This window comes from Galeopterus variegatus, unplaced genomic scaffold (genome assembly GCF_000696425.1).
Source record: "Galeopterus variegatus unplaced genomic scaffold, G_variegatus-3.0.2 Scaffold1664, whole genome shotgun sequence".
NCBI lineage: Eukaryota > Metazoa > Chordata > Mammalia > Dermoptera > Cynocephalidae > Galeopterus > Galeopterus variegatus.
This window is the reverse complement of record NW_007727775.1, coordinates 287,400-311,765: the sequence shown is the minus strand read 5'-3', so window position 1 is coordinate 311,765 and position 24,366 is coordinate 287,400. Positions and strand designations below refer to the sequence as shown.

Below are 24,366 nucleotides of genomic sequence, written 5' to 3'. Positions count from 1 at the left end.
GTGTGCCTTGCAGCCCGAGGACTGGGAGTGCTGGTCTGATTGGACCTACATCTGTTTGTTGATAGTTCCGGAAACAACAACAGCCATGTGCTTATATCCACAGAGGCACACATATATCTGTTGTAGCATACCCCTCAGCAGATACACAGCCTGGCATTCTGTAATCAATACAATTTTTTTTTGCCTCCATTTTCAATTGTATTTTCTTAAATAGGAACATGATGGCCATGAAGTTTTAAAATTACAAAAACTGAAGTGGTGTCATGCATTCTGAAAACTCTTAATTTTGAAGCATATTTCATGGACTGTTTAAATGGCAAATGAATGTGTGATTCCGTATATATTATAATTCAGTTTGAGGTACCTGTAAGGGAGTGGCAGTGCGAGAAGGATTCTGGTATATGCCTTTGAGTAGCTAGAACTGTGTTGACAAGATTAGATTTAGAGGCAAAACTTGAGAAAAGAATACAAAAGGCAATCAATTGTGAAAATGCCTGAGTCAGAAAGGCCAATCTGAAGAGGGCTTCATTTATTCCCCCACTGTTTCCTGAGTGCCCCTATGTGTAGAAGCTCAGTGCTGGGTGCCTGGGTTGGGGGCAGCACCTTAGGCATGCCATGGGATGGGTGAGGGGGCCTTGGGCTGAGGGACGTGCATGCACTGGGAGAGAGTAGCTTGGTGAGCTCTCCAGGCTTTGCCACCTCCTGGCCTCTCTCCTCTTGAGCCAGAATGGAGCCAGGCAGTTGGGAAGCCTGCTGTTTTCCTTGTCTTCTGGGTTGTTGGGAAAAGCACCCTGGCCCTGACAGTCTTGTCTCCTTGGGTGTCATCACAGGCCCATGGCTCACATATAAAACTTCTGGTTGTTCCCAGACAGTCTCTCCTAAGTTCTCAAACTACTGGACATGACCTCTGGTTTTCAGCACACGTGGCTGGAGTTCCCTTCAGCCCACTCTTGAGGCCTTTCTTTGCAGTATGTTCCTCCTCGGGATACCATCCACAGTTGACAGGTTCATGGGGTCTGGCATGGCTGTCCACAGCTCCTGCTTTAACTGGCAAAAGGATGCCACCCTTCCCAATTCAGTCTTAAGCTTAGCTTTTCTTAAAATTCTTACATTGCAGCAAGTCATTGATGCAGAAGTATAAGCCACTGCACCAGTACCTGCTTTAGGAGGGAGGGCTTATGCTCATTCTACAATAGGACCACACACAGGGTCTCATGGGGGCTCCCTGAAGTGGGCACGTGTGTGCTTTTCCAGCTTTGGCTTGAAGAGATTTGAGCAAGGGCACTTCACACACACACAAGGGTGGGTCAAAGGCACGGAAGTAAGCAAAAGTAGCCACTTTTTTTGTTTGTTTTTTTAAAAAAAAAGTTCTCAGATGATATGTAGAATAACTGTTGCTGTCTTTGAAAAACTGCCTGGAGGGTCTTTTCTGGTTCTAAATTTAGGAAGCAAAAGGCTGTTTTTGAGCTCTGTGTCTAAAAGTCGAATTCCTTTTTAAACTTACCTTTAAAGACTTGGATATCATCCCGTGTGACATTTTCCACCATCTTTCATTTCCATTAATCAAAAGAATATTTAGTTGAACCATTGCTAAGAATAGTAAAATCTTTTTTTTTTTTTTTTATGTCTTTTTCGTGACCGGTAAGGGGATCGCAACCCTTGGTGTGGTGTCACCCGCACCGCACTCAGCCAGTGAGCGCACCAGCCATTCCTATATAGGATCCGAACCCGTGGTGGGAGCGTCGCTGCGCTCCCAGCCCCGCACTCTCCCGAGTGCGCCACGGGGCCAGCCCTTCCTTTCCCACTTCTAAGTGTCCTATGTGCCACTGTTTGAAAATCTCTTAATTTGTTAGTCTGTTTAGTATGTTTGTACCTTACTGTATACAGTAGTTATTTCTTGACAGTTATACCTAAATCAACCTTTTGAATTTCAGTAATCTGTAATAAACAGAAAATTAGCTGTTTAATGGGATTGTATAATTCTGTTGTAAAGCAAATTCTTTTTACAGTTCAAAAACTTAGCATCCTCCCTCCAGTAGATTGGATTTTTCTTATCAAAACTGCACCACCTAGACATGTTTTAACTTCACAGTTAGAATAACCAGTGAAATAGAAAGAAAAATAAGCTACTATTGTTTATGATAGCCTGTAGAGAAGGTTTGTACAACATTTAAATAGAGCAGATTGTGGTATTTGATTACAGACTGAATGATGACACTCAGGAGCTATAGAAATCTATCAAATAATTAGGGTTTGCTTTGACAATTATAGACTATAAGAGCTGACCCAATTCCTTTGGATTAAAATATTTTGAGTATTTGTCACCTGATTAAAAGTAGAATCTTCTAACCATGACTCAGAGTTGAAAGAAATGTCAGAGCTTTTTATACTGGGAGGCCAGCAGCGTGGTACTAAGGAGAGGAGCACTGGCTTCAGCTGAGAGTGGATGCTGAGTCCTGGCTCCAGGCTCATCACCTCTATGACTTGGGCCAGTGACTTCACATTTGAGTTATAGGGAGCGAGGTGTGTGTGTGCGATCTCTAAAAGGTTTTTTTTCCCTATAGTACTTGATTTTTGCTCACTTTGGTTAGCTTTACATATTGGGGTACTTTATGTATTGTGCCTGGTATAGAGCAGGTTGAGGCAGCTATTTTTATTGTTGTTTGGGAAAATATTAGGCATCACCTACCTCTCTGCCATGAGGACTGGAGTGATGCAGGCACTGGGCTCGACTCAGGACCGAAGCCACAGAAACTTTTTGCTGAGTAAGTGGGGGCAGCTGCCCCTGCCTGTTTCTCTTCCAGTACCAGGTCTAGTGCAGCTCCAGAACCACGTTGTAAAATAATGAATGAAGAGCTGAGACTTGGGAATACTGCAAAATAGGTAATAGTTTGACTCATTTTTCTCAGTCTGTGTTTGCAATTCACTTGCTCTTTATTGGAAAATTGAACCATAATTCAGTGAACCTGTTTTTCTAGTGAATGTTTCAGAACAAGGGCTTGGTTTGGGTTAGGATTTAAAGAAAAAGGAAAAATGAGTACAGAGAAATTATAAAAATAATCTTTGTTTTTAGAGAATGGGAGAAAATGGCCTTGGGATCACTACCCAGTTTAGTCAGGTTGAGCGGTTGAAAGAAATACCAGTGAAGGCTACTATTTTTCATTCTCCTAGATATTTTAGATGTGGTGATTTATGGTTTTTGCTAGTGAAAATTGTCCCATGGTGGACAAGTAATTTTTCCCTTCATTTGTGGGTATCTTTACGTGAAATGTTGTTTGCATATTTAGTACATAACCTTTATTGCAAACAACAAAAGATGTACAATATTGATAGGTGTTCTGTGTCATTTTGGTTATTCCTCTCCTACTGTTGGAATCGGGTTTTGTTTGAAGAGCACAGTCTGCCCAGAGTTGAACGTCTCTTGAAAAATCTCTGAGGGGATCATTTGAATTATCAAGAGAGAATTCAGTGTTTTAGCTCTCACTGTGACCTTGGTCTTTGGAAATTTAAGGAAAAGCTGATTCTTTTTCAGCACCTTTCCTTTGTTTGAGATGCCAGTGTTCTCATGATAATCTCTAAGTCAGCACTGTGCAGTAGAACATTTTGTGATCATGGACGTGTATCTGCACTCCTTCATACTGGAGCCACGAGCCACACATGGCTAATGAGTACTTGAAATGTGTCTAGTGTAACTTGGGAACTGAATTTTAAATTTTTTAAATTTGTAATTAAGTAAATTTAAATAGCCACATGTGTCTGATGACTACTGTATTGGACAGCATACCTCTAAGTACATTTATTTATCCTGTTTATTTAGAATTTTCTTTTACGATGTTTATGACTTAAAGGCAAAGTCCTTTTAAAAGGACCATCTTTTAAAGATGGAAGACTCTTTCAAAAGTACTCATGGCTTAGGTCCCTCTGTTGAAGATTTTTCACTCATTTAGAAAATGTTTGTTACACTGTGGTGTCAACCTGGCAAGCTCGTGAGGACATGACAGGCCCAGTCTCTGCCTTCATGGGGGTGTTAGGGAAGACAGGCCCCACAGGACACTATAGTCAGGTCTGCCCTTGGAGGGGAGTGTCCCACACCCTTCCTTTCTGAAAAAGATTCTTTAAACCCATGGCTTTTATTACCCCCCTTATTAGTTGATATACAAATATCTGTAGCTTAACAGCTTACACAAAGCAGATAAAGTAAAAATCAGTTCCTTGCATGGCAGGACTTCTAAGAACATTTGCATTAACCTCAGACCTTGATGACCCAAATGTCTTTTAGAAAAGAGAGGGTTACATCAGCGAGTCTCCTCAGAAGAGTAGCTGAGTTCCCCAGCCATCGCAGATCAACTTAAGAGGGTAGATAAGTTTGAGAATCTGTAAATAAAAAGTAAGGGTGGAGAATAAAAATAACCAGACCCTTTTTAGGGGTAAAAAGATATATGCTAATGTGTGTATATAGGAAATTTCTAGGAGGAAATCTCTAGAGATTGTTTTTTGGGGGCTAAGGAGCTGGAGGTGTTATGGGGGCTACTTTTCATTTTATATTCTTCTGAGTGCTTTTTTTTTTTTAAACCTACAAAACCATAAATACTTTTTTTTTTTTTTAACATGACCGGTAAGGGGATCTTAACCCTTGACTTGGTGTTGTTGGCACCACACTCTCTCAAGTGAGCGAACCAGCCATCCCTATATAGGGATCCGAACCTGTGGCCTTGGTGTTATCAGCACCACACTCTCCTAAGTGAGCCACTGGCCGGCCAATAAATACTATTTTTTATAATGAAAAACTGGTTAAAAGCAGATCAGATTCAAAGCAACCATTTTTTTTTATTTTGTATATATTTACTTATATAGATTTTTGTATTTGCGGTTAGGAGAATCTAAGTGGTGAGAAGTGGAGTTTTGGTTAATCCCTGTTGCTTAACCTTTAAACTTCTAGGAAGAATTATTTGAACAAAGTGCAAATTACCTTAGATATGTCATCCAGAGTTATGAAAATGTGTTGTCCAATCATCCATTCCTTTGTTACAAGCCCCATTTTAAACAGAATCTTTTTATTAGAGGTTTCTTCATTGATATGCTGGAAGCTCCAGGACCTGACAGCCAACTCATGTTTCTTTGAGTACTTTGAAATAATGTCAGGTTTCCCAACGTGAGCAACATTTATACTTCTACTACATTGGGTACAAAATGTTACATGTGTATTGTCACATTCCTTTAGGAAAAAGTATTACTGCACTTCTGAAAGTGCTTCTTTAAAACTAAAAATATTTTTAACTAGTATCGGACCCATTTCATATTTTATCCTCAGACTTGAAGCACTTGAACTGGAAACTGCAGCACCTGGAGCCATTCCAGGTGTCATCACTGAAGCTAATCACCCAGGCTTGGGTACCCCCAGGAGGTGATCTGGTTTTAAAAACTAAGTAATTGAAGAAATTACTTAAACCAGTAATTTACTCACAAGGCTTAAAAACCAGAGGACAAAAGCTGTAAAGAGCAAACCTACCTCTCTCCCTCCACCTAGTTCTTCCCAGGTAACCACTGGGATAGTTAGTGCTGTCTTCCAGGGTTTTGTTTTGTTTTTCAATCTATATTCAGGCAGACACCTTTGTCTCTTTTTAGGTCTGTTTTCCCTCTTCCTGCCTTTTTCTTCTTAATCGAGGTAGCACACTACACACACAGTTGCGCACCTTTTCATAGCAGCATGTGGAGAGCTTCCTCATTATCTTTTTATAGTTGCCTAATAGTCTATTATGTGAGAAGTGCCATAATTGATCTAATCTGATCTAATCTGCTCCCCACTCATGGACATTTATGTTGTTTCCAGTCTTGTCCTCTCACAGACAGTACTTTAACAAATAACCCAGCAGTCACGTGTACAAGTAAATCTTTAGGACAGATTCCTGGAAATGGAATTAATAGTCAAAAGGCATATGCATTTGTAATTTTGATCATATCCTCAGATTTTTCTCCAAGAGCTTGTATGTTGGAGTCTTAAAATTTTAAAAGCACCACATATATTCAGTGTAGGCACTGCTGGAAGTTTTATAGATATTCTTTATTCACCTCATCTAGTGATGAATGCTTGAGTTGGTTCTTCAGCTTGTGATTCTCCATCACGTGTGCTTCTCAGTCATTTCTGATTTATGTCTATTTTATGGTGTACTTTTTGTGCTCAATGCATTCATTTTCTGGTTTTGGCTCTCACATAGCCCACACACTTCCATGCGTTGTACACTGAGACCTCTCAGTCTGCTTTCATGTCTGGGTTACACTCTTCACCCCCTTCCTCCTGACTTGGTGTTGCTGTCTGCTAGCTACATCTCACAGTATTTGGGGCAAAGGACCTGGTCTCTGGGCATTTGCCTGCTTGCCCTAATGGTGTGGCCAGGGCATCTGGGGTCTGTGGCTTGCTTCTGCAGGGGTTGGATCTGAGCTCAGCCCCCACAGTTTTGCTCTTCCAGGACTGTTCTTGGCAGGATAATGCTCGCCCCGCAAGCAGTTCATTGGGTTGCAGGGTATACAGGCAGCTGATCACAACACCTCCCCCTCCCCGGGGGCCTGGTGCCCTTCTCAGCCATGGTGGTGGAGAACAGTGAACCCCTTTGTGCTACCCCTGCTCCATCCAGTTGGGTTCACATTTAGGGGTTATTGGGTCATTTACAGTTGGTCTGGTGGTGGCTTGCTGTTGTGACAGCCACCTTCTGTTCCACCCTTGTCCCCACGCTTCAGGGCTGGGGAGACAGCAGGCAAACCACAGTAAGGAAACTTAAAGTTGTCTCAGCTCTCTGGGATGGGTTCCGCCTGTAACTTCTGAGCACACCAAATGAAAGTAGGAGGCTGGCTGCATTTCCAGGACCTGGTTTAGGTCCATTGTGACAGAAAACCTTCAGTCAGGACTGCCTTCCGTTCTTTAAGTGTAAGGTAAATAGCAAACATCCAGTGAGGCAAGATTTCTTGATACTTGATCAGAGTAGCCATGAAGTAAGTGCATTTGAGAGTGAAAAAATAAAATGCTAAGATTTTGATAGTAAATTATGATGTGAAGTAGATTTTTATCTTTTCCAGGTGGAATTCTTGAAAATTATATAAAATACATTTTTATAAATGAGATACTTCCCCTCTGATTTACATTCAGTTTCTAGATTTTGTAGCTTTACTTCAATTAGTTCTATCTAATAGCATAGCATGGTTTCTTTCCCCTCACTTCAGTGTAGTTCGTGATGTTTAAATGCTTAAGTGTACTTGGCAGGTTTCCATCTAAAAGAGTCCCTTGGATGGATCCTTCTGTAACATGAATGTTTCATGATTTAGCTATAAATTTGGGTTTAATAAATTGAATTTAGTAATTGAAATAATTCAATTATTGTGTAATACTTACACAGCATTTTTATTTATACTGGAAGCTTGGGTTTGGGTTTTATTTTTTTTTTCATATGCTGTGTTTTGTATGGTGAATGATAATTTAAGTGGATGTACATTAACCATGGTGTTCCCCAAGAGCTCCATTCCTCATCTGGGGGGGTCCTAGAGGGGGCTTTCTTGCTGTATCAAATTCAGATACCTACCAAGCAAATCCTGCTGTCTTAATGAATTTTTTTTCTTGAAACTCATCACAGCAAAGTCACCAGCTTGTTGTGCCTGCTTAGCTTGCTGTCTTCTGTCCCTGCCCGTTTGAAATATTCTTTTCTCTTTTCTCAGTGTCCGTTCCCTCTAAAATTCTGCTCAGAGTTTTCCACTGATTTGAAGCCTTTCCTCCTTCCATTCACTCCCTTATTCTACTTGGCTATAAAATAAGATGTATGTGTTACCAGTTTAAGTTTGTTATTTGGTGTTCATGGGCTTGTCTTCCTTAATTAGATTACAGTCCTCAGGAGAGGCAGACTTTTATTCGAGTCTCAAATAAACCCAGTCAGTCCTGCACACAGAGGCCACAGAACAGTGACTTGCTCCCTGCTGTGGGGGCAGAGGGGGGGGAACTGTCTAGCCGTGCCCTCTGGCTCTTTAGCATATTAGCTATTCCATGGAGGGAGTGGGACTTTTTGCTCAATATAAGATCACTGTTAAGAATGAAGTAAAACCTCATTATTCTGTACTAATTAGGGGGTGTCATATCTGCATAAAAGAAGCCCAGATTACAAAAGATTTTAGAAGGAATTTGCTTTAATTATTTTCTAATAGTCATTGTCAAAAAACAAACAAACAAACAAAAAACTTAGATGTCTTTTGGGAACTTGTTTAAATGCCTAGATTAAAAATTATTTATAATGGCATAAATGTTAATAAAATAGTGCTTTTCTCTCTCTCTCTCTTTCACTTTTTTGTAATTTTCCCTATCCATTGTTGGAGAGTTGTACCGTTATATATTGTAGAATCCTCAAGAATGTTCAAAGCCATGTAAGCTTTAATTCTAGAATTGCTGCAGAACATCAGGGCTGAGTATACTAGAGGCTTTGCCATTGAGAGGTGGTAGTTGTTGAGCTCCTACCCCGTGCCAGGCACAGCTGCCAGGTCCTTGATGGTCCTTGTCTCATTCGGACTGCAGCTGCCTTGGAAGATGGGCTTGTGGCAGTGATAATAGTGACATATTTGTTGAGCCCTACTGCGTGCCTGGCTCAGTGCTAAGTGCTGTATACAGCTTGTATGATTTTATTCTTTCATCAATGATCCTGCTAGGCAGGTACTGCTTTCCTTTCTGTTTTAGAGCTGAGAAAGCACACACAAGGGAGGAGGCAGTAGTATAGGTTGAGCATCTTTAACCCAAAAATCTCAAATTTGACATGCTCCAAAATCTGAAACTTTTTGAGAGCCAGCATGATGTCACAAGTCGAAAATTCCACACGTGACCTCATGACAGGCACACAGAATTATTAAAAACATTGTATAAAGTTATCTTCAGGCTATGTGTATATGGTGAATATGAAACAAATTAATTTAGTGTTTAGACTTGGGTCCATAACCAAGATATCCCATCATGCATATGCAAATGTCCCCACATCCCAAAAGATTCAAAATTCAGAACGCTTCTGGTTCTAAGCATTTCGGATAAATGTGGTAGAAACAGAGTTGTGATCTGAACCAATACCTGGCTGGGAACTCTTCTCACTACACCAGACTGTAATTCTTGTGTTGTCGGTATCTAACTAGTAATATTAATAAATACATCGAGAAAATCTAGAATGGTCTCCAGATCATCTGAGAATAATAACCCTGAGAGAGTGTCTGTCACTCTATAGAGATTCCTCATCTTTAGATGTGAACGTTTTCAGGATGCTTTGCCCTTGTTGGAACAAGTTTTTTTGTGTCCAGTTTTTTTCCCTTCAGGTTTATAAAAAATTGACAAAAATTGTGTATATTTGTTATGTACAACATGATGTTTTGAAATATGCGTACAGGTGGATTGGCTAAATCAAGCTAGTTAACATTTGCATTATCTCACACTGTATCTGGTTTTGACTTAGGAATTAAAATTTCCTTTTGTAAATTTTTCTAGATGGGTGAATAAATATTTATTAGCTTTTGAAAAGATTTAAGAGGAGCATTTGAGTAGTCAGAGTTATAGTAGAAATAATACCAAAAGAAAATCTAAAGAAACTATGAAAAAAATCTAAAGAAAGCAGACGTTTTTCGTAGGAAATAAAGGATGCAGGAGAGAAATAAGGAGTGGGTGGGGAAGAAAAAATATGTGTGGGAGGGGAGTTTCGGGCTTGGAAGTAGAGAAACATGAACACCTCACAAAACAGCATCTGAGCTCTTAGGTAGTTTCTCTCCCACACTACCGTTTCCCATTCTGCCTTACGCGTTTAGTGTTTGCATCAACAGTAAGATTGAGATTCATTGATGCAATATTGAGGTTCATTGATGCAAGGTGTAGCCACAGAGTGAAGTATACCTCAATGGTCCCCCAGAAGACAAAGAGGCAGTAGAAGAGAGATGTAAAGAACAAGATGAGTATAACAGTGTAATATTTCAAGAGAATTCATTATTTAATTTTATTCTCTCTGTCTCTTTTTTTTTTTTTTTTGTCTTTTTTCCGTGTCCGGCAACGGATCGCAACCCTCAGTGTCGCCCCCATACCGGACCGGGACCGGCAACGGGATCGCAACCCTCGGCGTTGCTCCCGCACCTCGCTCAGCCAGTGAGCGGGAACCGGTCTATATGTGGGATCCGAACCCTCGGCGGGAGCGCTGCCGCGCTTGCCAAGCAGCGCACTAATGCAGTGCGCCACCGGGCCGGCCCATATTCTCTCTGTTTCTGTTCTTAGAAAGTAGTAATAAACGTTCAGATTCCTACTTTATATCTCTGACTAGACAAGCAACTTGTTAAAATTGATATTGTGTATCCTCTGTAACTGGTGGTCTTGTCTGTAATTCATGCGCTCATTCAGCACTCATGTTTATGGAGTGCCTAATACCTACTAGGCATTTTATGCTAGTCACCAAGTAAACAGTGGTGAGCAAAATAGACTGGACCCCTACTTTCATGGAGCTTACAGCCTCATGAGTTAAAACATTGATGGTATAATTTTTAACTCATTATCATCATGTTCATAGGCAAATGAAAGAAACTGACCACAATAAAAGGTCTGATAAACTGGTTTGTACATATGTTAACAGAAAAAACAGTTATATCAATACAGAGAATTTGGAGCTCCAGATGTAATTCAAAGGAAAAAATAAAGTACGAGGGTATTTCAAAAAGTTCACAGGAAGATTCGTATTGTCTTTTTCGGGGGTCAGGGGGTGTGTGTGTGTGGCTGGCCAGCATGGGGATCCAAACCCTTGACCTTAGTGTTATAACACTGCACTTTATATTATCTTTTAATTCCATTTTTCCACAAACTTCTTCTGAACTTTTTGAAGTATGCTTTTATTATGATAGAAAGAGAACAGTTTAGAAAACCTGAAGAAAGGTGTGTTTTGTGGATTATTTATTTGGCTGATGCTTTTGAAATTTTTTTTCAAATGAAACTGTTGTCAAATGTTATTGGCTGGACAGACTGTTTGAGCCACTTACCTGGTGTTTGATTCTGTAAAATGAAAAGCTTTTTTCAGAGTACCTGATGGTAGCTCATTCCTCGTTTAAGGTGAAATACTCATTTCTGGTAATGATGAATAAGAATGGGTCTTAGAACACCTGTGGGATACCATTGTCTTTCAGCGTTCAGAAGTCACCACCACCCCCGAAAAGCATCTCTGTGTGCAGACTGCCCACTTGGGTATCCTAGTCTAAAAGTGAATGTCCTCTGTTGCCTTGCTGGGTTCCAACTTTCTCCTTCCTGGTCCCCTGCTATTTTCCTCCTTACTCCCTGGGCTTCTGCAGCCTTGTATGAGTGTGATAGAAACTGGGAAGCTTGTAGCTTCTGTTTTCTCCCAGTTCAGCTTAATGAAAGGGGCGACTCCGGGTTGGTGGCCAGGGAGCCCCAGAAGACAGAAGAGTTCTGTCCCTAGCTATGGAAGCACGACAGGTGGTGTTTGCTGTTTGACGTGTGATGGCGAAGCCTCCTGCTGAGGGTGTGGCAGTCAGAGCGGGTGCCCACGAGTCTCGTGCAGCCTCAGCTTTTTGCCTTCCCCTGGGTCCCCTGGTGCCTGGCAGAGAGAAGGGAGTCTTCCCAGGATTGGAAGTGGTAGCTCTCAGTGTTGAATCTTTGGAACTTCCGATGGTTCACATTGCTGTTGCTCAACCCGTGTTTTGGGACACTTTGGTGTGTAGAAAGCACAGCTGTGCTATGTTGCAATTTCCTGGCCTGCCTTCTTTACTTTCTTGGGTTAATTTTTTTTTAACTAGAGGAAGACTAGGGAAAAAGGATGACAGTGGTAAACAGAAGGGTGATGGTGTGGGTATGTGTGCACCCTGTCTTGTTTTTTGAAAAGGCCACGCATAGTATATTTGGTTTTACACATATTCACATGTGTTTGGACTGGTGGATGAAGATGTAAGAAGAATTAGTCAATTCTCCCTGTACCCAGACAGCCATTAGATGTGTTTTTCTTGAAATAGGATGAGAAGAAGTGGTCAAGGTGGACAAAGTGGCAGACCGGTCAGAAACAAAAATACTAGCCCAAGGCAGGATGCCCTGCTAACAACTGTAAACATTACCTGTGCATTTGGTAAGAACTAGAATAAACTGTATGTGAAATCTGGTAGATCTGAAAGTGGCAGAATGGTGGGTGAATTTTTAAAGTAAAATTGTTCTGCAAGATAAAATAACCACTATTTATGGCACAAGATGCCCCAGTCCTACTTAGATCCTGTACGTTGGGGTATTGTTACCCATGTTTTACAGATGAGGGTATTAAGAGGCAGAGATTAAGTAGTTTTCCCAAGGACACGTGGCTGTTGTTAGCCTAAAATTTGAACTCCTGTGTTCAGCTTCCAAGGATCCTTTTTCCATTGACCCACACTGAACAAGGGACTGAATTTACCTGTTATTGGGGGTTTATTTGGTCTTCTTTGGTCTGGCCTCCCTCTCCTAGGAAGAGTGCTTAGAGATGCTTGAAAGAGCCAATTGGGAGCTTCTGCAGGTTGTTCCACAATTTAAATATGAAATAACTTGGAGCTTGTTTGCTTCTTCTGGTTTACCGTGCTTGACATGATCTCTTCATTCCCACCCTGGGCAAGTAGGAAGGAAACGGCTCCACTTTCTGGTTTAGATGAAGTTTCATTTTCATGTTCATGGATGAAGGAAATCTGCATGTAAAACACATTGATTTTTAAAGAGTACTGAGTGAAAGTGTGTGTGCATGTAGACAAAGCCTGGAAGGTAAACATAATACATTAGTTATGGTGGAGAGTTGTTTTTCCTAAAACTTTATTTCATGTGATCTTTGTCTGAAGACCCTAGTGAATCTCCAAATTTAGGACAACAGAATAGCCTAACAGCTATAGATGGGAACCCACAGAAGCACATCGAGACACAGAAGCTGGGTAGTACACCAGGCACAAGCCCTGTGTCCTGTTGTGGAGCTGTTGCGGTACCTTGGATCATATTTTTGGTCTCTTCAGGATGACATGTCTTGTAACTATGAGGAGGCAGCCCAAACTGAGAGAGCAGCTGGCTTCTACTCTTTGAAAATGTCAGTTATGGAACACAAAGGCTGAGGAACCTTTCTAGATTAAATGGTACAGCAAAGACATGACAACAAACTGCACTGGGATCCTGAACTGGATCAGGAAAATAAATGTGATAAAGGGCATTATTGGGACAGCCAGCAATATTTGAGTAAGGGCAGTATATTAAGTATTGTATCGATGTTACATTTCCTGAATTTGACAAGTGTACTGTGATTATTTAAAAGGATGTTCTTAGGAGATGCATACTCAAGTACAGACAGCCCCTGACTTAATGGTAATATGATGATGGTTCGACTTACGAGTTTTCGACTTTTTGATGGGTTTATCAGGATATAAACCCATCGTGAAGTGAGGAGCATCTGTACTTAGGAGGAAAGGATCATACTGTCCGCAGTTTATTCTCAGAGGTTCTGTAAAAACTGCTGCGTGAGCATGTGTACACTCTTGGCAAGTAATACCTCATTCCTTTGTAGTTAGGTGGGAAGAAGTAGATGTGTGTTCGAGGTGGTTTGCTAGGCACGTATGTACAGAGAACTTTGGGGCTGAAACGAGGGATCCGTCAGTTCTACAGGGGTGGTCATAGTCACGGTGTATAATCTGAGTAGGGGTTGGGTTAGGGTTTCCTAGACCAAGAGAGAGAGCATCCCGAATAAAAATCACCAGTGCAGGTGACAGCTCTCGCTGTGTTATGTCTGGAAAGCAGGGCACATTGGAGGTGCCAGGAAGAAGGCTGGACCCTGTTCTGAGGGCCTTGTATGCCATGCCAAGGAGTTTGAACTTATCCGTAGACAGGATGGATATATCAGGATGCTTTAGCTGAAGTTACATTAAACTCCAGCTAAAGTGGCTTTAACACTAGTTAGATATCTTTTCTCACATAACAGGAAGCCTGAAAGTAGGAGGTTCCAGGGTTGGGTAATTAAGCAGTTCAGAGAGACCATCACCATTCTCTGCAGCCATCCCTGTTATGGGATCGGTGTCTCTTCTCCTGGTTGCAAGATGGTTGCCACTGGCCTGTGACAAAATGTAGTGAAGAAAAGGGAGGTTCCTTTCAGGGCATCCCTTACTATTAAGAAGGAAAACCTTCTCCAGAATGGTCTTGGCCAGTGTACTTTCCAATTCCCTCAGTGGGGATTGTGTCACCTGCAAGGGAAAGGTGGTCATGGTGGTTGGGTTATCAGTCACTCTCCCTCCTGTGGCAGGGAAGGTGCTGCCCCCTGCCTCAGAAGAACCTCCGAGGCAGCCACCGGGTTTTGTCAGCAGTAGAGTAAGCAGACATTAAATCTGCCACCATGGAGAAAAAGTTTTTAATTTTCTAGAGGTAGGAGGGCAGGTGGATGGATATGTTAAGTTAAAAAACAAAAAAGCCGCATACGCCCATCACCCCAGCACTTTACCAGTACAACTCATTTCATTTTTGGCATGTTACTTTCCAGCCATTGCCTGCATGCACATACTGTACTTTAATTTGTTTTAGTCTTACTCCATGTGCCATTTTTGCAGTTTCTGTTTGCATGTGTTTCCATTACACACACACATTTTTGTACATTTCTACAGTCATCATAATTATTCAAAAGATGTATAATGTTCCATAATATTATATATTAATTTATCAAACTTTCTGCTTTTAGATAATAGTAATAATAATAGCTAATACTGAGTATTTACCACCCTCAGGCACTGTATGTTCTCAGTGCTTTACATTTATCAATTCATTTAGTCCTCACAACAACCTTATGAGATATAGGGGCTGTTATCACCCCCAGTTTCCAGATGAGGAAACTGGGGCACAGAAAAGCTGGGTAAATTATCCATGATCACATAGCAAATAAGTGGGGAGCTGGAAGCAGAATTGGGGCTCAAATGCAGGCAGTCCCTGTCTAGAGTCTAACCACTAGACTAAACTGCCTCTGGGTATTTTTTTGTGCTATTTGTTTTGTTTTGGGGTTTTCTTGGACAACTGGCTGGTTTGGGGATCCAAACTCTTGACTTTGGTGTTATAACACTGTGCACTAACCAACTGAGCTAACAAGCCAGCCCTGTGCTTTTTTTGATGTTACAGATAGTACTAAGATGAACATATTTCTCCATAGCTCATCCTTTGTATGTGCATGGGTAGCGTGGTTGTTGAGGGTTGAAGAGTGCATGAGGGAAATGGTAGAGATGACATATATAGAGCACACTTTAGAGAAGTGCTGCTTTGTGAGAAACTAAAAAAAGGGGTTGCTTTAATTTTCATTGGTTTCATTACCAGGAAGGATGATCTATTTTGTTTACTGTTTCAGCTTCCTTTGGACTGATGATCTGCTTGTGTTCTTGATCCACTTACACTTGCCAGTTAGTGTGCTCCTCCTCTTTCTGTATGATTGACATTTACCCCATAAAATAAAAATATTTTTAAGCCTTTGTTTTCTTTTATTTTTAACTATTTTTAGTTTTTGTACATCTTTATCATTATTTTCTGCATCTTCACCGTTTTAAGAAATCACTGATTTCATTTTCTCTTAAGTCTGCTTTTTGTGTAATTTAACTTTTAAATATGTAATCACTTAAGGTTGGGCTTCACTTTAATTTTCCCAGATTATGATTTATCTAACCTGATGCCCAACTACTTTTTTACACACATACATTCTAAAAGCATTTTAACATTATAATTCAGTGAATTTTTGGACTTCCCATTGTTTTTCTTTAATTCATGTATCTAAGTTTGTCCTCACACCACACTGTTTATTTCTTGTTTTAGAGTATGATAAAACCTAGTAGGGCTGGGCCTTCTTCTCATCTCTGTGTAACTTTTCCTTCTTCAGAATTTTAAAAATACTTTTCCTTGTTTTATTTTGCCAAACGAACTTTCAAATCACTTTGACTTTACTCTTAAGACATGCTAGTTTTCCATATAAAATGCCCCATGAGGTTAAGATCATAGTAACATGACAGTTGGAGAGCTGTTATGGTTTCTTAGTTTCTCATTTCCATTTCTGTTTAATTTCTAGATTTTGGATCATTGTTTGACTTGGAAAATGATCTTCCTGATGAGCTGATCCCCAATGGAGGAGAATTAGGCCTTTTAAACAGTGGGAACCTTGTTCCAGATGCTGCTTCCAAACACAAACAACTGTCGGAGCTTCTGCGAGGGGGCAGCGGCTCTAGTATCAACCCAGGAATAGGAAATGTGAGCGCCAGCAGCCCAGTGCAGCAGGGCCTCAGTGGCCAGGCTCAAGGGCAGCCGAACAGTGCAAACATGGCCAGTCTGGGTGCCATGGGCAAGAGCCCTCTGAACCAGGGAGATTCTTCCACCCCCAGCCTGCCCAAACAGGCAGCCAGCACCTCTGGCCCCACCCCCCCTGCTTCCCAAGCATTGAATCCGCAAGCACAAAAGCAAGTGGGGCTGGTGACCAGCAGCCCTGCCACCTCCCAGACTGGACCTGGGATCTGCATGAATGCTAACTTCAACCAGACCCACCCAGCCCTCCTCAATAGTAACTCTGGCCACAGCTTGATGAATCAGGCGCAGCAAGGGCAGGCGCAGGTCATGAATGGATCACTTGGGGCCGCCGGCAGAGGAAGGGGAGCTGGAATGCCATACCCTGCCCCAGCCATGCAGGGGGCCACGAGCAGTGTGCTGGCTGAGACCTTAACGCAGGTCTCCCCGCAAATGGCCGGCCACACGGGGCTGAACACGGCGCAGACGGGAGGCATGACCAAGGTAAGTGAGCTGAATGAAGTGCTCTGGATGCTTTAATGCCTCCTACCCAACTCTGGGTTTTTCCCTCCAAGTAGCACATTGAAACAGGATGACGTAGCCTATTCCTGTTCCTCCTCCTGTTGGGCTTTCCATGTGCTACTCATACTTGGAAGAGGCAGATTTGTTTTCCAAGATAAAGATCTTTGCCCACTGTCTTTAAAATGAGAATTCTTAAAGAAGCCACCAGAAGAGTAGTCTGCAGGTCAGGCAGTTGGAAAATATAGGCAGTGCCTTTGGATTGATTGCCAGTTTCCAGCCTCTGAGGAATATGTGTGGAAATATAACCACATGGTTGAAAGAGGCAACTTCAGCTGGGAATCAGCTTTTTATTGTGTCAGTGAATCCGGTAATTAAAAGATGTTTTTATCTCCACTTTACCCAGCTGATGAAGTACTTACTCGTGTGTACCCTTTCCTTTCCAACCACCTGCTGAAGTATTTTTTGTCACAGTCTCCATTTTGCTGAAGAAGAAACTGGTGGTTAGCTACCTGCCACAGTTAACAGCGAAGAAGTGGCAGAGCTGGGGGAAGTGCAGAGGAAATACCACAGCAGTGGTTCTCAAAGGAGGGTCCCCAGACCAACAGCATCAGCATCACCTGGGAGCCTGTTAGAGATGCAGACCTATGGACTCAGAAACTGGGGGTATAGCCTGCACTCTGGGCTTTAAGAAGCTGCCAGGTGATTCTGAGGCCCCTGCAAGGTTGAGAGCTCTGCTGGGAAAAGGCTGGACTTGGGGCTTGCAGCCACCAGCCTTGCAACTGCTGTCTCAGGTAGGAACTGAACTTGGAGAAGAGGGGAAGGCAGATGCCAAGATAGATAGGAGACAACTGAAAAAGATGGAGGCTGGCAAGGCAAGAAGTGTGCAGAGAGAGAAATGCTGGCTGATTCCCATGTAAGTGACAAGCACTGCAGAAGCTCTCCACCACAGGCTTCCCAACTGCAGCCACCAGTACACCTGTTGCAGGCAGTGGTCTTCAGCACATTCCAGAGCAGAAAAACACTTTGGGTGGTTCTTTGGATTCGATTAGTCCCAAATAAGGGAAAGGGAGAAATAAGAGTGGAACACAGTTTCCCCCCAAGGTTGATGAGGGTGTTGGGTAATGGATACGAAGCCCTGTGGTTGTTTTAGGTAAGGAGAAGATTTTTTTTTTTAACTTAAGAAATAAAAGTGAAGTAATTCCCAGAAGTAAAATTGCATTTAAGGGCCGGCCCATGGCTCACTTGGGAGAGAGTGGTGCTGATAACACCAAGACTGCGGGTTCAGATCCCTATATAGGGATGGCTGGTTAGCTCACTTGGGAGAGCGTGGTGCTGATAACACCAAGACTGCGGGTTCAGATCCCTATATAGGGATGGCTGGTTAGCTCACTTGGGAGAGCGTGGTGCTGATAACACCAAGACTGCGGGTTCAGATCCCTATATAGGGATGGCTGGTTAGCTCACTTGGGAGAGCGTGGTGCTGATAACACCAAGACTGCGGGTTCAGATCCCTATATAGGGATGGCTGGTTAGCTCACTTGGGAGAGCGTGGTGCTGATAACACCAAGTCAAGGGTTAAGATCCTCTTACCGGTCATCTTTAAAAAAAAAAAAAAAGCATTTATCTCTTTTGAAATGTTAGTAGAGGGGAACATGAACTTAAATTTTAGTTGTACCAGGCATTTGAAGAAGGGTCTGTGTATGTGTGTGCCTTTTAGAGTCAGTTTGAGAGGGATTTCTAATGGGTTTATGGTTCCTGGATAGATTGATATTTGTTCCTTAATTCACTCATCACTCCACTCTATACTATCCAGTTTAGAAAACCTTTTTATTTTGGAGAATTTAAACCATATGCAAAAGTAGGCATAATAATGCAGTGGTTCTCAAACTTTTTGGTCTCAGGACTCCTGAATAATCTTAAAAATTATTGAGGACCCCAAAAAGATTTCTTTAGAATGTGCATTATATCTGTCACTATTTACCATATTAAATACTAAAACAGAGAAGTTTAAAGCACAAACATATGTTCCATTAGCTGTTAACCACAGTGGCATTATATTATCACAGAGTATCTGGAAAACCCCCCTGTTCTTGTGAGAGAACAAGAGTGAAAAAAGGCAAATCATGTCTTAGTGTTTTGTTTTGTTTGACTGGTAAGGGGATCGCAACCCTCGGCATGGTGTGGTCAGCACCATGCTCAGCCAGTGAGTGTATCAGCCATCCCTATATAGGATCTGAACCCGTGGCTTCGGCACTCCCAGCGCCGTACTCTCCTGAGTGAGCCACGGGGCCGGCCCGTGTCTTACTGTTTTATGGAACTAGTTCTGATGTCATGGCTCCCCCAAAAAGGTCTGGGTTCCTGGACCACACTTGGAGAGCCTTTGATAGTATGTGAAAGATTTTGTAGACCAAATATCACATGCAAATAAGTTAACAGTTCCTGCACATCATCAGTATCCATATGTCATGATTTGTTTTTACAGATTTTTATTCAAAATCTTAATAATGCATATTTTAGTCAGTAAATATGGCTCCTAAGGATGCTTACAATTTATTTGTTGAAAAAAACCCAATTTTTTGTCTTGGGGTAGTTGTCTGTACTTTGTCCTGGGGAGTTTAGCAGTTTGGATTTTGCTGATTACATGTGTAACACTTCACATTCCTGTCTGCTCAGGTTTTTTCTTTTATCCTGGGGTTCTTTCCTTTGTATAGAGTATTCTTTCAGACAATACTTCGTCAATGTTCATTATTTGGAAAGTGAGTCACATTAGTGTGGTGTGGGGCAGTCATCTCATTTCCCGTAGGTATTCCAAAGCAGCTGGTGGTGATGGTGGCAGCGATGGCAGAGAGACTAGCAATCTTGAAAGACTTGTAATGGCCTTTGGGTGAGACAAAAGAACAAATAGTGGGCAAATAGTAAGAGCAGGAGACAAGTCCATTTTTTTTTTTCCTTTTTGTCTTTTTTCGTGACCGGCAGCGGGATCGCAACCCTCGGTGTTGCGCCCGCACCTCGCTCAGCCAGTGAGCGGCCGGTCTGTATGTGGGATCTGAACCCTCGGCGGGAGCACCGCCACGCTCTCAAGTGGCGCACTGTAGCAGTGCGCCACCGGGCCGGCCCGACAAGTCCATTTTAAACTATTCCTTGTCTATAACATTACAATAACAGAGCCACCTGAGATTTTAAAATGCATAGGCGGAGAAGATGCTTTTTTCATAAAAGATAATTTTGTTTTAAAAATTATCATTATAAAGGATATACACATTTCCTGTACAGTAATTCAAATAATTAAAGAGCAGCCCACCTTACAGATAACCACTTCTATATATTATTTATTAACACACACTTTATTTTTTTGGTGGCTGGCCAGTATGGGGATCTGAACTCTTGACCTTGGTGTTACAAGGCTGTGCTCTACCCGACTGAGCTAACCAGCCCGCGCCACACACCCTTTTTAAATACACAATGGAACCAAACTACATAAGCACCTTGCTGTTTCACTTGACAGTATACCCTAGATGCCTTTTCTATGTTAGGGCACACAGATTTTTCTCTATTTTGCCCCTACTGATGGCAGAGCATTTTATTATATGATGCACCATAATTTATTTATCTACTCCTGTGATGAACATTTGGATCGTTTCCAACTTTTCACACTAGTACAGACGATGCTTCAGTGAGTATATCCTTGTGTAGGCATATCCATGTGCATCATGGAATAGATTATGAAAAGCGAAATTGATGGGTCTAAGACGTCGTTAGAAGTTTTGTTTTTAGAAAGTAAATGTGCAGGGCTGGCTCCGTGGCGCACTCGGGAGAGTGCAGCGCTGGGAGCACAGGGACGCTCCTGCCGTGGGTTCGGATCCTATATAGGAATGGCCGGTGTGCTCACTGGCTGAGCGCGGTGCGGGTGACACCAAGCCAAGGGTTGCAATCCCCTTACCGGTCACAAAAAAGACAAAAAAAAAAAGTAAATGTGCACATGGTTTAACAATACCCCCCCCCCAAAAAAAAGCAGCACTTAAGGGTAAGAACTGAAAAGTTAACCTCCCTTAATTCTTGAACTTTGGTTCTCCCAAATTGTCTCACCAGAGGCTACTATTTTTTATCTCTCCTGTCAGAGATGGTCTGTGCATATAGAGGCACAGAGAGGAGCGTGTGTGTGTAAATATAATCTCCCCTAAACGTAAAGAATAGTATAGTATAATATCTTTCTGTGAGTGTAGATATTCTCCCACCCGCTACTTACTACAAGTTGGAAATGGTATCCTGTTCCCTATAGTTGTCAGTCATTTTTTGTAGGTATAGCAGGAGTCCCTGACTTAGGTAGATCTTAATTTACAGGACTTGTGCCCTGTAGGCTAAGCATTTATGTTGTTTCTAGTGTTTTTTGCTGTTGTCACAAATTTGCTTTGAACATACTTGTACATACATGTTTATAAAGCTGGGTGACCATACCTGCTGGATAAATTCTTGGAAGTGGAATTTCTGAATTAAAGGGTATTGACATTTTTAGTGAGCATAGATATTGCAAAACACTCTCCAAAAATATTGTGCAAATTACACCCTTACCAAGAGCGAATGAATCCCTATCCAAACCCTCACCAACACTGGATATTGTCTTTTTTTAATTTATTTGCCCTTCTGTGGGGCAAATTGTCTTCTTAGTTAGAAATGTCTTTATAAGTTTATGGGCATTTGTATTTTGCTAATTGCACGTATTCTTTGTCCATTTTTCTCTTGGATTGTTTCCATTTTTTCTTGTTGATTTCTATTCTTAATATTCTTTGTATGTTAAAGGTTTAAATCTTTAAGTCTTTAGTTTATGTGTAGTAAACATTTAGTTTACTGTGCACTAACCTGCCAAGCTAACCAGCCAGGCTTAAGTCTTTTAATAACTCTTTTTTATTTGCCAAAGTCTGTTTTACCAGGAATATGTTTTTACCAAATGTATCTTTTCAGTTTTTATAGAAACAAATTTATACATTTTTTCTTTTATAGCTTTTAGGTTTTATGTCACATTTAGAAATGCTTTCCCTATTCCAAAATTATGAAATATTATCCTCTATTTTCTTTTTTATACCCTGAATCTTTAGGTCAATTTATTTTGGCTTAGAGAGTCAGACAGAGATCCAGCAGTATATTTTTTCCAAATTATAGTCATCCCAGTACCATTTATTTAGAAATTGATAATCCATCTTTTTTCCACACTGATGTGGTGTGCTATTTTTGGTATATATACTTTATTCACTTTTCACATATACAGGGTTTGGATCTAATTCTGGACTCTTTCTTTAGTTCCATTGATCTTTGCTTTTGCTTGTTCCTGTGCCAGAAACTTATTATCCTAGCTGTATAATGAATTTTAGTTTATGATGGCGCTAGTTACTCTTTCAAATGTGTGGGTCTCACCTCTAACTGCACATCAGAGTTACCTGGGGAGTTTTAAAAATACGATGCCTGAAACCCCACTGCAGACCAATTAATTTAGAATTGCTGAGGTATGGCATGGTCATTAATATAGCTTATAGTTCCTCAGATGATGTTCATGGCAGCCAGGGTCGAGAACTGCTGTTTTATATAAACTTTAGGACTGTTCTTCAAATTCTTCAAGAAAAATATCTCAGGATTTTGGTTGGGATTGTATTGAATCTTATAAATCATTTTTGGAGAAATATGACATTTTACAGTTTTGTGGCTTCCAGAGTCTTTTTATCCTATAGATACAAATTATATCTCTTTGTGGAGTTTTATGTTGCTTAGAAGCATAGTATAGTTTTCTTTCTCTATGTAATATACATCTCTTACCATGTTTATTTCTGGATGTATTATGAGTTTTTTGTTGCTATTGGTGATGAGTTTTATTTTGTTATCTAACTGGCTGTTGTTTGAATATAGGAAGGATGTTGATGTGTATATGTCACTCTGGTAATCTGGCGAATTTATGGAATTCTCTTATTTATTCTAATACTTTTTCAGGTGATTCTCTTGGGTTTTCCAAGTAGGCAGTCATCTTTTGCGTAATTGATACTTTTGTCTTCTCGTTGCCAATATTTATACCAGTGTTTATGCTCTTGGGCTTCCCTGTCTTGGATGTGTTCTAAATGGAGATTTACCTAGTGTTTATTAAGTATACTGCGAGCTTTAGTTTGCAGTCAGTAGTATATTTCTTTTTAAATTGGGGCATAATCTGTTCGTCATTTATTAGATATTAGATTTTATCATATTCCTTCTTGAGGCCTGTGGTGACTACAGTGTGATTTTTTAATTTTTTTTTCTTTCGTTTTATTTATGTAATAGATTACCTCAGTGGGGTTCCTAATATCAAATTGAAATATCCCTGTAATTGTAAAATTAAAAGTTAATGTATTGCTGAATTTATGTAGCACTGGAATAATCTGTTTCTTGAAGAATTGAGAGTGTTTACCTGTAGAACTATATGGGCTGGAAGCTTTTTTTTTTCCTAGGGAGTAACATAAGATCTTTGAAAACTTTCTTGCTATTTTCTGTGGATGTTGGTTGGCTCTTTCAGACTTTTGGTCTCTTGGGTCAATATAGTTTTCTTTTAGAAAAGTCTAAATTGGCTTTGATTTTTGAGAAAAACTTAAAAATGTTTAACCCTTTTAACCCTCATTAAAAAAAATATGAGGTAGATACTACGCACTTTTCCCATGTTACTGATTAAGAATTGGAGGCACACAGCAGTGGGATAACTTTCCATGATCATATGTCCCGTAAAGGGCAGAACCAGACTCGCATCCCACACTGTCTGGCTAAAAGTCTCATAATCACTAATCTGTGCAGCCTGTTCTTGGGTCAGTTATATAATTTCTATTTTAATAGAAAATTCTTTTCATACAGGCTTTAAAATTTGTTGTTAGAGTTGTGCAAAAATTCTAATAATTCTTAGACTTTCTTGATGTTTGTGATTATTTCCCCTTTCTTGTTCCTGATTTTATGACTCTGATATAAGATAATTAACATAGAAAAAACAAGCCATTTCAACAACATGACAATGTTGACAAGGCACGATATGATAAACACAACAGAATAAATGATTTCTTTAGTAAAAGGCGAAAGATTTATACATTTTGAAGAGAAACAAGAGTATAATAAAATGATTTCTTTGTTTCAACATTAGCAAAACTTGATTTGTTACCTTTTGCGGGGGAGCATGTTTTAGCTTTCTACTGAAAATAACCCCAAACACTTGTCCTTTAGAAGGAAAGCAAGAAAGATCCATTTAAATGGGATTTAGAAGCTATACACACACTCAAATTGTTCTGGCTACAGGTGTTGAGAGATATTGTTCTGCACAGAGAAAATGATGGAAGGAAGCCAGAAACTGGTAGAAAGAGGAAGTGATGTTACCTGGCCAAGGGGTCCAAATCTTTCTAAATTTAAGGTTGATAAAAATTTGCTTTTGTGGCCTTAGAAATCCTTTCAGTCTCTTCTTTTAACTAACAAATCTGAAAAGGGACCAAAATAGTTTGTACAGTAAACTTCTTCCCAGTGGGTTAGATTAGGGCTTATTTTTTTTTTTTTTTTTTTTTTTTTTTTTTTTTTCC

At 40.7% G+C, this 24,366-nt stretch overlaps 1 protein-coding gene across 3 annotated transcripts in view; it reads left to right on the top strand.

Annotated features, from left to right (window-relative positions):
• CREBBP (CREB binding protein) overlaps positions 1-24,366 on the top strand; it is a 130,551-nt gene that overhangs the window by 5,993 nt on the left and 100,192 nt on the right. For 2 of the 3 annotated variants that reach the window (XM_008578330.1, XM_008578329.1), the window contains exon 2: positions 16,071-16,783. In XM_008578330.1, coding sequence (XP_008576552.1) covers positions 16,071-16,783 — 713 coding nt within the window. Of the gene's footprint in view, positions 1-16,070; positions 16,784-24,366 lie in introns of those variants that run through there. The other variant, XM_008578331.1, reaches the window with a different exon arrangement.